Source organism: Mya arenaria, chromosome 1, assembly GCF_026914265.1.
Source record: "Mya arenaria isolate MELC-2E11 chromosome 1, ASM2691426v1".
NCBI lineage: Eukaryota > Metazoa > Mollusca > Bivalvia > Myida > Myidae > Mya > Mya arenaria.
The window spans coordinates 27246528-27262159 of NC_069122.1; the positions used below are offsets into that span (position 1 = coordinate 27246528).

Below are 15632 nucleotides of genomic sequence, written 5' to 3' on the forward strand. Positions count from 1 at the left end.
TTTTTTAATGGACACTGAACGTAAAAACACATGATTTGTACAATTATCAACCAAAATCATATATTTTAGTTTCATTGTAGTATTTATGCAATACATCCATGTTTTTAAGGGTAATGTTGAGATTTATTGCTCCATGAATGCATAAATATATATACATTATAGACATTTTCAGACTAGGACTTTTTTCACCAATCCTTTCTTGTAGTGGGCATTATTGATCAAGGACAGACAGGACAAAGTGTTTCATATAGCCCACACCACAACGTGGTGGGAGTATAACATATACATGTATATGGGATCTTTATATTGTCAGTTCATTATTTATGGTATTGCGTACACATACTTATCAACAGGTTGTCTTATGACACATTCAATATATGGCTGGAAGATACGTAGTGGGTTTTGAATCCATGTTTGTGAAAGGCCTAAAACTAAAGACCAAGTCAGTTACACGTGCCACATACATTCTTCATACATACATGTATATGTTACAGCATCATAAAATGAGTCCACAGTGAAACGAGACAATGAACAATACATAGAAATAATTGATTCAGTTATACATCACATATACATGTATGGCTTATATTAATGGTTCATGTATAATATGTTACTAGTAGTTACTTTTACATTTAAGCTTCAATTTGACTAGAGGACATTTGATAATACAAAAATTAACAGATAAAACAATGTATGTTAGCATAGACACACCTTTATACTATACATTTTATGGTAAAAGCAGACATCCAAGGTATTAGGAATGATTTATCGGACCTGACAGACATTATCACCATGAATGACTCCTCCATAGAAGATCCCTGGCCAAGACTAAAGACCATCATACACACAACCATTGAAAAGTGGGTACCTTCCTAATGGACAACATCATGGCATATCAATTCATGGATGAACACCGAAATTAAGATAAAAAACAGAGAGCTCATAAGAAAGCGAGAAGAACAAACAATAAACGGGACCTAGGCAGTTACAAGTGGTCACAGAAAGACGTGTAATGCCAAATACGCAAGGCCAACATGAAATATCTTATGGATAAAATCCGCAAAGACTTAAAGGACAAATCCAAGACGTTTTGGCCTTCGTCCAAAGCAAGACATCGGAGGTTATTGGTGTTGCACCTTTGAAGAACAAGGATGGTTTCCTCCAGAGCGGCAAAGCAGTCAGGGCAAGCAGTGTTAACGAACAGTTTGTCTCTGCATTCATCCGCGTAAAAACATACCAACATTACTGACATTGGACAGAGCGATATCCAGGTACCATCTGTCCCGAATAATTCAGTTATTTGGGAGGGTGTTGACAAGCTGCTGATGAACCTCAAATCCAACAAGGACACGGACCCAGATGAGCTTCAATCCAACAAGGACACGGACCCAGATGAGCTTCAATCCAACAAGGACACGGACCCAGATGAGCTTCAATCCAACAAGGACACGGACCCAGATGAGCTTCAATCCAACAAGGACACGGACCCTGATGAGCTTCAATCCAACAAGGACACGGACCCAGATGAGCTTCAATCCAACATGGACACGGACCCAGATGAGCTTCAATCCAACAAGGACACGGACCCAGATGAGCTTCAATCCAACAAGGACACGGACCCAGATGAGCTTCAATCCAACAAGGACAGGACCCAGATGAGCTTCAATCCAACAAGGACACGGACCCAGATGAGCTTCAATCCAACAAGGACACGGACCCAGATGAGCTTCAATCCAACAAGGACACGGACCCAGATGAGCTTCAATCCAACAAGGACACGGACCCAGATGAGCTTCAATCCAACAAGGACACGGACCCAGATGAGCTTCAATCCTTCATCCTTTAATCAGCTGCTACAAACTCAGCATCAGCCTTACCAACTCTTGCTTTACCTAGGTTAGAAATGATTTCTGCCAACATGTGCGAGTATAGCTGAATCTCAGTTATATAAACCTTTTTAAATGCTTATCAAATGTCAATTAATCAAGGTGCATTGAGGTTAAAATACAAAAAAATAAAGATAACAATCTTTACTGATATCATATTGTATGGTCACGTGATTATGTTGGCAGTGATTACTGTACTGTAAGAGAAGTACCACTGCGTGGATATTGCAATGAGATATATCAAATATTAGACAATAACCACTGGTGTACTTAATAACTTGACTATTACATCTACATTAAAAAATCTAAATAGTACTCATACTGTTATATAAATAAATCATATTAATAATACCTGCTCAGGTTACATAATTATCAGTTTGCACTAAAGTTTGTGCCTTTGCTGATGGCAGTCTAGTCCTCTTCGCGAACAATATCTTGTATAACTCACGTTCCAAGGAACGATTCCTTTCGTCATCACATTCACTTACATATGACTCTGCTCGCGCAACTGCTCGTTCCACATTCAAACGGCAGTTTAAAGGCACACAATATAGGTTTATGCCATTTTATTTTTTTATTATTTTATCTATTTTTTAAAATTACAGGTCAAAAAAAAAAAAAAAAGCATATGACTTTGCTACAGATACAAATATATAATGAATATTTTAGCGCCTTTTAACTGTGGAATTTGTGGATACATAGCTATTTATTAAAAAAAAAATTGTGAGGCTTATACATGTATTCTTTAATCTGTACCTAATTCATATGCATTTTTTATTATCACAAATGTCCAATGAGCTTAAACATGATAATGCAGTAATATTCAAAATATTTTTTTGCATCAACATGCAGTGCGTTCAGTAAAGATGTTTGAGGCGAACGTACGCTGTTTGGTTTCCCGCTTAACGTGTATGCGTAGCGTTGCAACAGGGATACAAAACAAAACGTTTGCGAGCGTTTTGTAAACGCTCGCCTTACTGAACGCACTGCTGATATTGGGCGCCCTTAAATTCAGCCAGTTACGAGAGTTTGTATACCATTACTGTTGTACGATTACAACACCAAGCTTTCATTGACAAAAACAACACAGCCACCCAACAGTGAGCATTGACCAATGGCAAATAATTAACCTCGAGAATTGACATATGACGTCCAGCCTGTCGCGAGCAACTCTGAGCAATGGCAAACGACAACAAACCAACCACGTAACTGTTATGGTGTGAGCATAGAAGCTCCGCCTCTATATATGCAAATCAGTAACCGCCCTGCTAAGGCACCAAGGTGGAACCCCTAGAAGTATCAGAGAGGCAGTATGGTTCAGACTATTGATGTACTCATATGTCATACACTTGTAGAATAAATGTAGTAAAACTTTAAGTGTCTTTATTACATACCTACATTGAAGCACAACAGTAACGAGCATTGACAGACGACAACCAACCAGTCGCGAGCATTCACAGACGACATCTAACCAACCGCGAGCATTGATAAACGATAACAAACCAACCACGAGCATTGACAAACGACAACCAACCAACCACGAGCATTGACACACGACAACCAACTAACTGCGAGCATTGACACACGACAACCAACTAACTGCGAACATTGGCACACGACGACCAACCAAACAAGATAATTGACACACGACAACCAACCAGCCGCGGGAATTGGCACACGACAATCAATCAAACGCGATAAATTGCACACGAAAATCAACCAAACGCCATAATTTGAAACACGACAACCAACCAAACGCGGTAATTGGCACACAAAAATCAACCAAACGCGAGCATTGACACACGACAACCAACCAACCGCGAGCAATGACAAACGACAACCAACCAACCACGAGCATCGACGAACGACAACCAAACAACCACGAGCATTGAGACACGACAACCAACTAACCACGAGCATTGAAACACGACATCCAACTAACTGCGAACATTGGCACACGACGACCAACCAAACAAGATAATTGACACACGACAACCAACCAACCGCGGGAATGGGCACACGACAATCAACCAAACGCGATAATTTGCACACGACAATCAACCAAACGCCATAATTGACACACGACAACCAGCCAAACGCGGTAATTGGCACACAAAAATCAACCAAACGCGAGCATTGACACACGACAACCAACCAACCGCTAGCAATGACAAACGACAACCAACAAACCGCGAGCATTGACACATGACAACCAACCAACCGCGAGCATTGACTCATGACAACCAACCTACCGCGAGCAATGACAAACGACAATAATCAATCGCAGTTATTTTGTAAAGTACGCATACTGATTCATTTTTCTACGCATCCCGAGTCCTTTACTATTTTTTTCTAAGCGCCACATAAACATCACCATGTGTATGAGCAGGATGCAATGTGTCCCATTAATATGGTCACAAAGCTAGGGACCACGCTTTGTAATTGAGTCCCGAAGGATGCCTTCAAGCAGAATTTAAAATGGATCACTGTCAGAAGTATAATGATAGTTGAGAAAAACGGCTATACGTCCTGCCTTATTCACATGTGTTTTTTGTATTATTTTTCTGATCAGCCATACTATGACATAATATGTCTTACCACGGACATATAAACCATTTACATGGTCTAACAATATCTACTTTCAAACTACCATGATAATAAACAAACAAATACAGTCCGATTAGCAGAAGAATTATATCTGACAGTTCTTTGAACTCTTGTCATTAGCTCGTTATTCAAATCAAGGAAAATCTATACCCCGATGTCCAGTTTACCTTGTGTAACCTTACTGGACGGTGGTCACTTGTGGTCAATGCCTTATGCTTGAATCATGCATAAGGTGAGTGGCCATGAATGCACCCTATGCAGTCAGGTTTGAGAGGACTACAGAGCCAACACTAGTACTTGAAGCCAGTCATGGTAAGGACGTGTATATTGCTCAATAGAGCAGTTGATTATTATAACAGGTGCTTGACCCTCGCGACGTACAATTGAAACAACTTCGGCTATTATTCAGAGAAGTATTCTTCTGAGCTTGCCGGAGATGGCCGAGTTTAGTAACGATTGGTAAAAGTACGGTGAAATATGAATAACAATGAAATGACTGGTGATGTTTACACGACCACCATGTAACACATTAATTATTATTTCTGTTGCATTTTTGCTTGTTGTAAACTGACTACTTCCTTGTCATGGTATGGGACCATAGAACTGAGTTACATGTAGGATACAAATGGGTCAGCGGAATTAATGTCAGATACATCACATGCAGTTTTAAAGCAGGAACAGTTATGCACCAATCAATTGTAACCACGCCCCCCAAGGTCTGAGAAATGGCGGGGAATTTGAGTTTCGGTCTAGCAAATCCTGGGTAAAATCTCCGTCCTGCGGGGACACACTGCTGATAAAATCCCAACCAAATACACCCGCATCCCCGGGACATCCTAGGTAAGGCCCATTTCCCATTATTTTCGGCGCGAAAACAAAACCACCATGCTCACTCGGCACCGCGGGTCACATTGAAGGTAAAAACATGGTTCATTTTCTCCGCTATCCCCGGTATACCCCAAGACCTGGGGGTGGGGGCGTGGTTACGATTGACTGGAGCATTATAATTAAGTGGCTCAAGGGTAACTACATGTATCATCGCCGTATGCATCGTCGGCAAACATAGTTCTTCCATGCATACCGTGGTCACGAAAATCGACTGATAATTTCTCTTTTAATGAATAAGGATGAGGCAGTAGGGGAACAACTCTTCTTTAAATGAAGTCGCATGTTATAATGAAACACTCTTCAATTACTCTGTAGTGTCAGTTGTCTCCGCAGTATATATGTGTTCTAAAATGTGTACTGATAAGGCGGACCGAGTTCAATTTAAGCTTTCACAAGAATACCTTCTTTATGGGAGAACATTAGTATGATTGTCTTTGCATATTTCCGCAGTGGTTCATTGCGGAACCAATGAAACTGCCTCATTAGTTATTCAAAATAACGATATTTTCCAAGTCAAAATCATCAACAACATTTACGCATCATCATTGTCATCATCGTTACATCATAAATAGTATCATTGTCGTCGTACCATCATCATCATTATTATCATTATATTCATCATCGTCGTTGTCTCTGCATTATCATTGTCGTCGTCAAACCACCATCATTATCATCACCTTAGTCGTCGTAGTCCTTGTATTATTATCATCATTATTATTATATCATCATCGTCGTTGTCGTCGCATCATCGTTACTATCATCATCAGCACCATGCTGCACGTTTGCATTTACTTCTCAGGGCAGTCATAATACCCGTACTTAAGCACCCATTTTGATGTCATATTCTTAGAACAAATGCCTTTTGAATACTCCACAAGCAGCACAACGCATAAGACTTACATTTAATTGTGAGGCGGCTTCCGATGGTTTCAATACCCACCCCAGTGGCGGGTCCAGGGATACATAACTGGGGTGTACACAACCGTAGAAAAACGCTATGTATGTATCAGCATTTTACCCGAAAAGGTATCAATTTAGGATTTAAATAAACTTCATTTTCTCGCTAACGACGGGGGGGGGGGGGGGGGGCACGGGCCATTGTGTCCCCACGATATATAGCCGCCACTGCCTCCAACACAATGTTCTACTATAGATATAAGTGTAGCATTAGCAGCAAATAGTCAATCAGTTTGTATCGTAACATTAATTGATTCCATTATTGGATGTATTATTATTATTATTATTATTATTATTATTATTATTATTATTATTATTATTATTATTATTATTAATTATAAAAGACAGGTGCGCTCACCAGTTTAATATGACGTGACGTCATTTTACTTCAGACTGTGTCACTCGCTTTAACGCTGAACTTGATCGTTATATTTTACGTACGACCGGAGAGTTTACGTGACGTTTCTGAAACGCCTATATGATTATCGTTAAATTGGTCGTTATTATGATCGTAAATTTACGATAATGGCAGATCGTAAAATCTATCTGAAACGCACCCATGTATCTCTTATGATAGTTTCGCAATTAGTGCGTAATAATTATACAATTTATTTAAAATCAACCATCTGTATTTTTATTTTATTTCAGTAAATGAACATATATCTCGTAGTTTGACTTCGTTCATATACAAAGTTTATACATGTACGTAAATATAAATTATGTATATACCTCATCAAAGTGCAGCCAAGAATGTAATTAAAGCCGCACTCTCACAGATTGATCGTTTTGACAACTTTTTTAATTTTTGTCTTGGAACGAGCCAATTTTTGCGAAAATCCATGGAAACGGGTTATATAAGACTGCTGACAAACAAAATAGGTCGCAGATTTTTATGTTTAAGTTCAAAATTGATGTTTTATGCATTTTTCTTAAACCGTTAGTAACGGTTTAAGGCATAAAACATTAATTTTCGAACAGAAATATGAAAATCTGCGATCTGATCTTTTGTCAGCAGTCTTATATCAGTGGTTTGCAGATATTTACGCAAAAAGTTTGCTCATTCCAAGACAAAAAATTAAAAAGTTGTCAAAACGGTAAATCAGTGTAAGAGTGCAGCTTTAAGTCGGGGTTTTTTTCTTAAAGAATGTTTCGGAAAATTAAAATTCGAGGTTATTTTGGCTCTGACATGTTTATTAAGAGAAATATGAAGAAGATACATAGCTGCTTCTGTTGCACATTTTTTTGAGTTAAGAAATTGTTCCTTTTGATTATATTTTAAAGATGCACTCTTACTCCCAAATAAGATTTACCACAATTAATAATAATTCCTTTCTAAAGAGAAAACCCTCTCAAAGAAGTAAATATTAGGCAAATCATTGAAAAACAAAAAAATAATGAGTTTACCTTTATCCTGTTATAAGGGACTAATGAAGTTTCGAAAAACAGAGGCCAGTTGTTGCTTTATGCCAATTGGTGCAAGCTAAGCATACTTCGGAAGGCAGTTTAAATGGAAAACGCAATCAAATTTCTAGTCAACATAAAAACTTAACTCTGTCATATATCCCAATAATAAATAGACAATATTGCCAATATAAAACAGATTTGTCATAATTAATCTTGCACTCATGTGCAAAACGGCCTTCAATCGTTAACCCCCGATTGTAGCGGTCAGACACCTATATGTTGATACTAAAGTTATGAAAACTAGAACTCTTTGGCAAATATTTGCAAACGTGAGCCAATACAATGAATAACTAAACCACCATCCCCCGACCACCTGTCTGCAAAATTTCATACCGATGAACTATGTCTAACCTCTACTGTTTTCTGGTCCTAATTATATATTTTGAAAACTGAGATTTTAAATAAACAATTCCACACATTTTTCTCTTGAACATGTTGGACATATTTGAATAGAGTCATATTTATTTAGTTCAAGCACCAATCTAAAGGGAGGTTTGAATTTACAGAAGTGTCAACACTTTCAGCGTTTTTGACGATGACGGTGATGATGATGATGATGATGATGATGATGATGATGATGATGATGATGACGACGACTGATGATGATGATGATGGTGATGGTGGTGGTGGTGGTTGTGGTGGTGGTGATGATGATGGTGATGATGGTGGTGGTGGTGGTGGTGGTGGTGGTGATGATGATGATGATGATGATGATGATGATGATGATGATGATGATGATGATGATGATGATGGTGATGATGATGGAAGGAAAAAATGCAAAATGTTTCATAAACAAAACATAGAAACTTAAGTTGTAGAACGGATTCGAATGATTCTGTTGCCGTTTTTTCATACTACTGGTTTTGCAAAATTGATGGTTTAAAATATTTGGAAGCGATTTTAAATTTCAGATAAATGAATCATTCATAGATCAAAACAACAACCAAATTACTAAGGTCCAATATATACAGTCATCAGCTGGATTCTTATTCAATATTAAAGCTGCACTCTCACAGATATATCGTTTTTACAACTTTTTTGTCTTGGAAAGCGCAAAATTTTGCGTAAATAACTGCAAACCAATGAGAAAAGATTGCTGACAAAAGATCAGATCGCAGATTTCAATATTTCCGTTCGAAAATTATTGTGTTATGACATAAACCGTTACTTAATATTAATCAATTTTTGAACTTTAACATACAAATCTGCGATCTATTTTTTATCAGCAGTCTTATATAATTGGTTTCCATGCATTATCGCAAAAAGGCTCGTTCCAAGACAAAAAAATAAAATAGTTGTCAATACTATTTTTTTGAGAGTGCAGATTTAAATCCAATAAAACATAGATAAATACATTGAATTATTGTACAGAGTGTTGTTACTTTCTATTATAATCGCCCTTTGAATGACTACATCAGCAAATTGAGTTGCCGTCGGCGAGTGGTCAGATTACAGGTTCGGGGGGTCTTTGAACCTGGCGATAAATATATATGCATGCACAGTTGAACCTTGCACTGGCCTACCAGTAAACTTTTATACGTCAAATATTCGTAAGATAGACTGGCGGGCAAACTAGCTTTCCATATCGGAACATCTCGGTCACTCTTGAATATTCCGAAGCTTGCCGGAAATAACCGAGTGGTTACAATTGATGAGCTATGATATATAGTTCTAAACGTTGATACAATTGATTATTCGATTAGTTAATCTGACATTTCTGCAGCTATTGTATACACGATATTCCTGACTATATTAGAGGACATTGAATTATTATCGATATACCACATGATGTAAATGATTAATCCAAAGTACACTAGCGGGCTCAGGGGCGGTCTTGGGTGAACGCTCAAAATGCACCATTTCATTCAAAAAGTTGTTAAAATTTTCTTGTGTAAGTACCAAAAAAAGCCTATAAGCATTTAAAACCATTTTGAATAAGGTTCTAAGGGAGGGGCGAACGTCAAAAGGTTACGCCGCTGAATTACGCCCACTGTAATCCCTTGAGCCGCCCCTGCAGTATGCCAGAACTTAGCAGAGTTGGCTCTTAAACTTTCCAGACGCTTAGCCCCGACCTTAGCTGTTGGGAGGGGTAAAACTGGTGCACAACCCTCCCTCTATTTTGCAACAAACTTATGACGTCCAATTGGAGGACAAATGATGTCATGCAACTTGTTAGTAACTAAAAGTATAATTACTTTTGTCGAACCCCATCACTTGGACTCAAACTGACCAGTACTGCTCTAGCCTAATATCGTATTTAACAAAGGGTCATTTAAAACATGAGCATAACCCTTTTTATTAATGAGTCAGATTGCATGTTCATGCGTTAATTACAATCAATTAATGCTATAAAATGGACCAACGCATATCCGTGTAAGAAATGGTGTTGTGTAACCACAATTTTTTCGACTTTGACGATGTGTAAAATTTGAGCACGTGGACGGGGCTGCGCAGAATATTACACGAATTACGGAGAATAAAGGGTACCAGAATAAGGATATGATAGGCGCGTCGGCGTCGGCGTCCGGTTAAAGTTTTAGGGCAAGTTGTTATTTTCGGATTTTCTCTTATAAGTCCAATACCCTTCCTTCAATTCACTTAATACTTCACACAGTTGTTCAGGGCCATCACATGATGAGGTTAGATAACTGCGTATTATCCTTTATTCAAATTATAGCCCCTGATTGACTTTGGAACTTGGGTTACAGTTTGCAGGGCAGGATGGGATATTTATTAATGACTTCTATACCCTTCATTCAATTGACTAAATACTTCACGCAGTTGTTCAGGACCACTACACAATGAGGTTACATAACTCCATACTATCCTTAATATAAGTTATGGTCCCTGATTGACGTAGGAACTTAGGTTAAAGTTTTAGGGCAGATTTAAAAGGGCAATTTGGGATTTTCATTTATAAGTCCAATACTCTTCCTTCAATTCACTTTATACTTCACACAGTTGTTCAGGGCCATCACATAATGAGGTTAGATAACTCCATATAATCCTTTATACAAATTATGGACCCTGATTGACTTTGGAACTTAGGTTAAAGTTTTAGGGCAGGTTGGGATATTTATTAATAACTTCTATACCTATCATTCAATTGACTTAATACTAATCACACAGATGTTCAGGGCCATCACACGAGGTTACATAAATCCATACTATCCTTAAAAAAAAGTTATGGCCTCTCATCGACTTCAGAACTTGGTTTAAAGTTTTAGGGCAGGTTGAAGTTGTAGGGCAAGTTTTGATTTTAATAAAAAAAACTTTTATACCCTTCATATAATTGACTTGCTACTTCGCACAATTAATGACAACCTTCTTAAAATACAGAGGCGTAGCTAAATATAGGCCTTGTAAGCCTGGGCCTACACTTTTTTTAAAGATGACAAAATGTAAATAAACCAAAACTGCAATAAAAACTAATAGCTGCTCAAACACTTTAAAGGGGCTGTACTCGGTATGAAAAAATAGTGAATAAAAAGAAAATTGTCGAAAACTGACATAAACTTGGCATCGATGTGTACAATGCATTGAAACTTACTAACTAAAGTACCACATAGTTTACAATTTATTTAAGTTTAGCAGTTATTTCGTATTTTTCCATTAAAAAAGGTTACTGGGTATGTCTACCAGGTAGAATTCATTCCTTATGCGTGATTGGCTAGTCAGTGTTATTACGTGATATTACCGAGGTAGGTGTATAGCTTAATTATGTCACCCAATCAGAGTAAGCCGTAGTAGCTCAGTGGATACGAGGCTTGAATGCAATTTTGGTGACACAGGTTCGAACCCGGTCTCCGTCACAATTTTTTTTTTTACATTTTGGTACTTTTTTTTACAATTATGATATCAAAGCGTAACACATTCTATTAAATAATTGTCCTGAGATTTGTTACAGAAAAAAACTTTTTTTGGTGCAAATCTGGTGTCCAAGTTTGGTGTTTATTGCTTGATTTCACTGATTGTAATCATTGCATATTTAATTAAGTGTGTGTAATGTGCATAAAAAATGGATGTAATTGTGCTTTTTTCCCCTGGAATCCTAATTTAGAAAGAAATATTGTGTGGGGGGTCCAAAATCACCTAGAACCATCGGGCCTTCAAGTTTTTTAGGCCTAGCTACGCCCCTGCAATAAGGTTAAATAACTCCATTTAAACCCTAAATACAAATAATGGCCCTTGATTGACTTTTTTTATTTTCTTTTTATTTCTTTTGACAGGCACATTTTTATATTCTTAACCAGGTTTTCACAAATGAAAAACAAGTTATTAGAATGACTTGCGTCATTGTCTGGGCGGGCTGTATGGAGGGCAGCATTGAAGTCACCTTATGTATCGAATAATTTTAGCTAATTTTGACATATAGTGACCAAACTTGGTATATAGGAAGAGTTTATGGAGACCTTTCATGGGATTGTGTGTGAGGCCCTTAAGATCAAGGTCACGGTCAAAATTACTATTAAAAGAAAAATGGTTGGTATTGAATAACTTTTAAGTAAGGGTTGACGTATTGCGAGCAAACTTGGTATATATAAAGAGTTTATATTGACCTTTAATGATATTGTGTTCTGGACCCCGAGAGTTATGGTCACGGTTTACTTTTTAATTTGATTTTTTTTATTGCTTTTCACAGGCACATACATCATTATTGTATTCACTTCTAAGTCAAAGCGGCGTAGTCGAGCGCGTTGTCTTATGACAGCTCTTGTTACACAAGTATTCTATAACTTTTTAACAGTATAAGATAATAGATTACTAGTTTAAATTTTTTTTGTTAGTTATTACTAGTTGCAGTTCCTCCATCATAAATAAGCCTGGAAATATCCTATCTTAGAATAAACAAGTATGTGCTGAAAAAGTTGTCTCAAATATTGTTAAAATAACAACAGATCACAAACATATCCATTAAACATGCAGAGCAGTTAAGATTTTGAAAGTTAAATAACAATGACATTAGTAATGCTGTTAACTTTAACAAATCCTGAAAAATTTGCCCATTTATAGCAATATTCTGACTAATAAAGCCAAACCCTTTGTTTCAACTGAACTCTCCCCCCCCCCCCTGCCCCCCCCACATACTGATATGTGTTGGCGTTCATGCATTCACAGTTTTATAAACGGATTGGTAAAAGACGTCAACAGCATATAATTGTCTCCGAAGATGTACAAGAATGGATTGTGGACAAACACCTTTGTGGTCAATATTCATTCACAACTCGGGAATACTCTGTATGTATATCACCGTTGGTATTTAGTAATTACAATAGTTATATATGTACATATATTGAAGGATTGATCACATGTTTTTGTGTTCATTCTACGTGACTACATACGAGCAAACAAGAGAATTCCATGATACTTGCAGGTACATCTTGGGAAATTTGCAAGAGTGCCCTCCTGCATTTGTACAGCATTGAATTTAACACACAAAACAAATGTGATCAATAGTTATATTTACATTTTAAATAATTATTCAATGTGATTAAACTATTCAGTGACTGAGTGATTATTGTTAAAGAAGAGTTATCAACAACATGTGTTTGAATCATAGAATAGCCAATAATTGTGAGGTTGATTATCATTGGTTAAATTAAGTCCTTCTTATCCAATCAGAGCGCAATATTGAAAGAAACAATGCAAGTAATACAGGAAGAAAATCATGTTTTCTCTACGCAATAGACGAGAGGAATGTAACAATTTAAGGATTTCGTAAGTGTATAAAAACATTTACATCACATAATACAAATACATAATATATGTATTTAATCAACCGGGTTTTCACTTAGTAAAACCTGGTTATTAGAATGACAAAAGCCGTTGTTCTTGGCGGTGTCAAACTGATTAACTTTAGTTAGGGTTGACATATCTTGACTAAACTTGGTATTTAGGAAGAGTTAAGGCGACACATTTATGATAATCAAAATAAGAGATCTAACAAAAAATGACTGTCAACGTCACTTTATTTATTGATTTATTTTATTTATTCATACAGTGAACCTACCATTGGTGGTGGTAGTGTTGCTGCTGCTGCTGCTGCTGTTGGTTTTCCATGCTCTTTTGTTGCTGCTGATGTGTGCTGTTGTTGGCTGCTGTTGTTCCTGCTGCTGGTAAGGATGGTTTATAGCACTAAATAATTGCTTATGCTTGTAATTCTTACAAATTTTAAATATAAATTTTTATGAACTTTGGATCATATCTGCATTTGATAATTGACAAATTTTTAATAATAATCATTACAATCAGCCGGCCATTGGTTTGATTTTTGTAATGGTTAAAGGTTGTTGGTATGTTCTTAAAAAAATGGTTTGATTCGACGCAGTATCTTTTTGTAAGTATTTACTAACTATCATCAAATGTTTTAGTGGTCTACATAATATTGTGTAAACTACCCACTAACAATGTTAACTATATCCACTGCTTCACAGGATTATAATCAATAGTATGGCTGACTGCTAATTTACTGAAATAAATGTATTGGCAAATTTGATGTATCATGCCTTCTCATTGGACAGAAAATAATATGGACCGCTAACTGTTGTAAATTCTTGTAATGTATATAATGACATCTATGGGCACATAATCCAGAAGATTGTGGCAACAAATAATCTACAAAAACCTTTATACATAAAAATTGCTTCAGTCAAGTTGTTTGACCTGCACAATCCTTGTAAATATATTGGCAACTTGCTAATTGCATTCTCACAATGTACTATAATATATGTACAAAGTACCATAGTACCATATAGTATTGTGGTTGTTGAATAAGCGGAGGTGAATGTCCTCAGTTGACCACTCGTCCACTTCGCTAGCATTTCAACTGGTGACCAGTCTAACTGCAAGAGTGGTTCAGAAAACTATCATTTCTCTGACCACTTTAGTTCATATGTGTTCCTGTAGATTTAGGATTTGTTGATTTTCTTCAATTTGATGAACAAATCTTTCATTGTTTATCTGATGAAGTGTGATTATTAAATAAATGGATGATTGGAGTATCTGTTTATATAGATGATTGAATGAGGGTGAAATTAATAAATGAATAATCAAAAATCTTTTCTGAGAAGAAATAGTTTGGGAAGTAATAATTGTTTTACGACATAATTACGACTATAAAAAAAATCAGAATTTATGCAAAAAAGTATTGTTGAACTGATTTGTTTCTGATATTAGGAGGCTGTGTTGAATTATAATTAAGGTAGATTGTACAAGAATTTGTTTGGATTGATTTTTGTGCTTCTTGCCTTCTTATTCATTTGGATGTAATTTTGTGAATTCTGTGGATTTTATTAATAAAAAATAGCAGGAATATAATCTTTGAAAATGGGTAAGTTATTTTCCTTTTCGATTGAATGGAATGTTAATTTTCTAATAAACTGGTTTATATAATTATGTTCTTACAGAACGAATTACAATTTAGGATTTCTGCTAAAATTTGGAAGAAGAATATTATGTTAAAAAAAACTTCTGACTTTTCAAACGCTTAGAATGCTGAATTTCCATATCCTTTTATTCTTGAGCTTATGATAACATGCAAAGGCAATATTTTGAAATATCTGAAGTCATTACAGGATTATTAGCTAAACTTCAAGTATAACCAATTTGGGACAGAGGCTGTATTCATAAAACTTTTAAGTCATTTTTTAACTTGAGTTGATTTCTAAAAATATAATTTCATAGTAAAATTAATTTCATAGTAAAATTAAAAGAAATAAGTAATATTAATAAGTGTCTTTAAAATGAAAGTATGTATTAATGATAATTATAAAATGTATTGAAAAGAAAGTATTTCAGATATTGTTCACTTATTATATCATATAATAATTA

General features: G+C 36.2%; 1 protein-coding gene across 1 annotated transcript; it reads left to right on the top strand.

The window, feature by feature from the left end:
* Positions 1–792: 792 nt before the first annotated feature.
* Positions 793–1901, top strand: LOC128225875 (uncharacterized). Its single transcript, XM_052935776.1, has 2 exons — positions 793–864; positions 1260–1901. Exons 1-2 carry the CDS (start codon positions 793–795, stop codon positions 1899–1901), a joined length of 714 nt encoding a protein of 237 aa, XP_052791736.1.
* The last annotated feature ends 13731 nt before the right edge of the window (positions 1902–15632 follow it).

What these genes read in the sequence shown, in the direction of transcription:
- LOC128225875 (XM_052935776.1), top strand. Translation starts at nt 793, where the DNA reads ATGAATGACTCCTCCATAGAAGATCCCTGGCCAAGACTAAAGACCATC. An exon ending in ACACAACCATTGAAAAGTGG is followed by an intron (nt 865 to 1,259) that starts GTACCTTCCTAA and finishes GACATTGGACAG; the next exon opens with AGCGATATCCAGGTACCATC.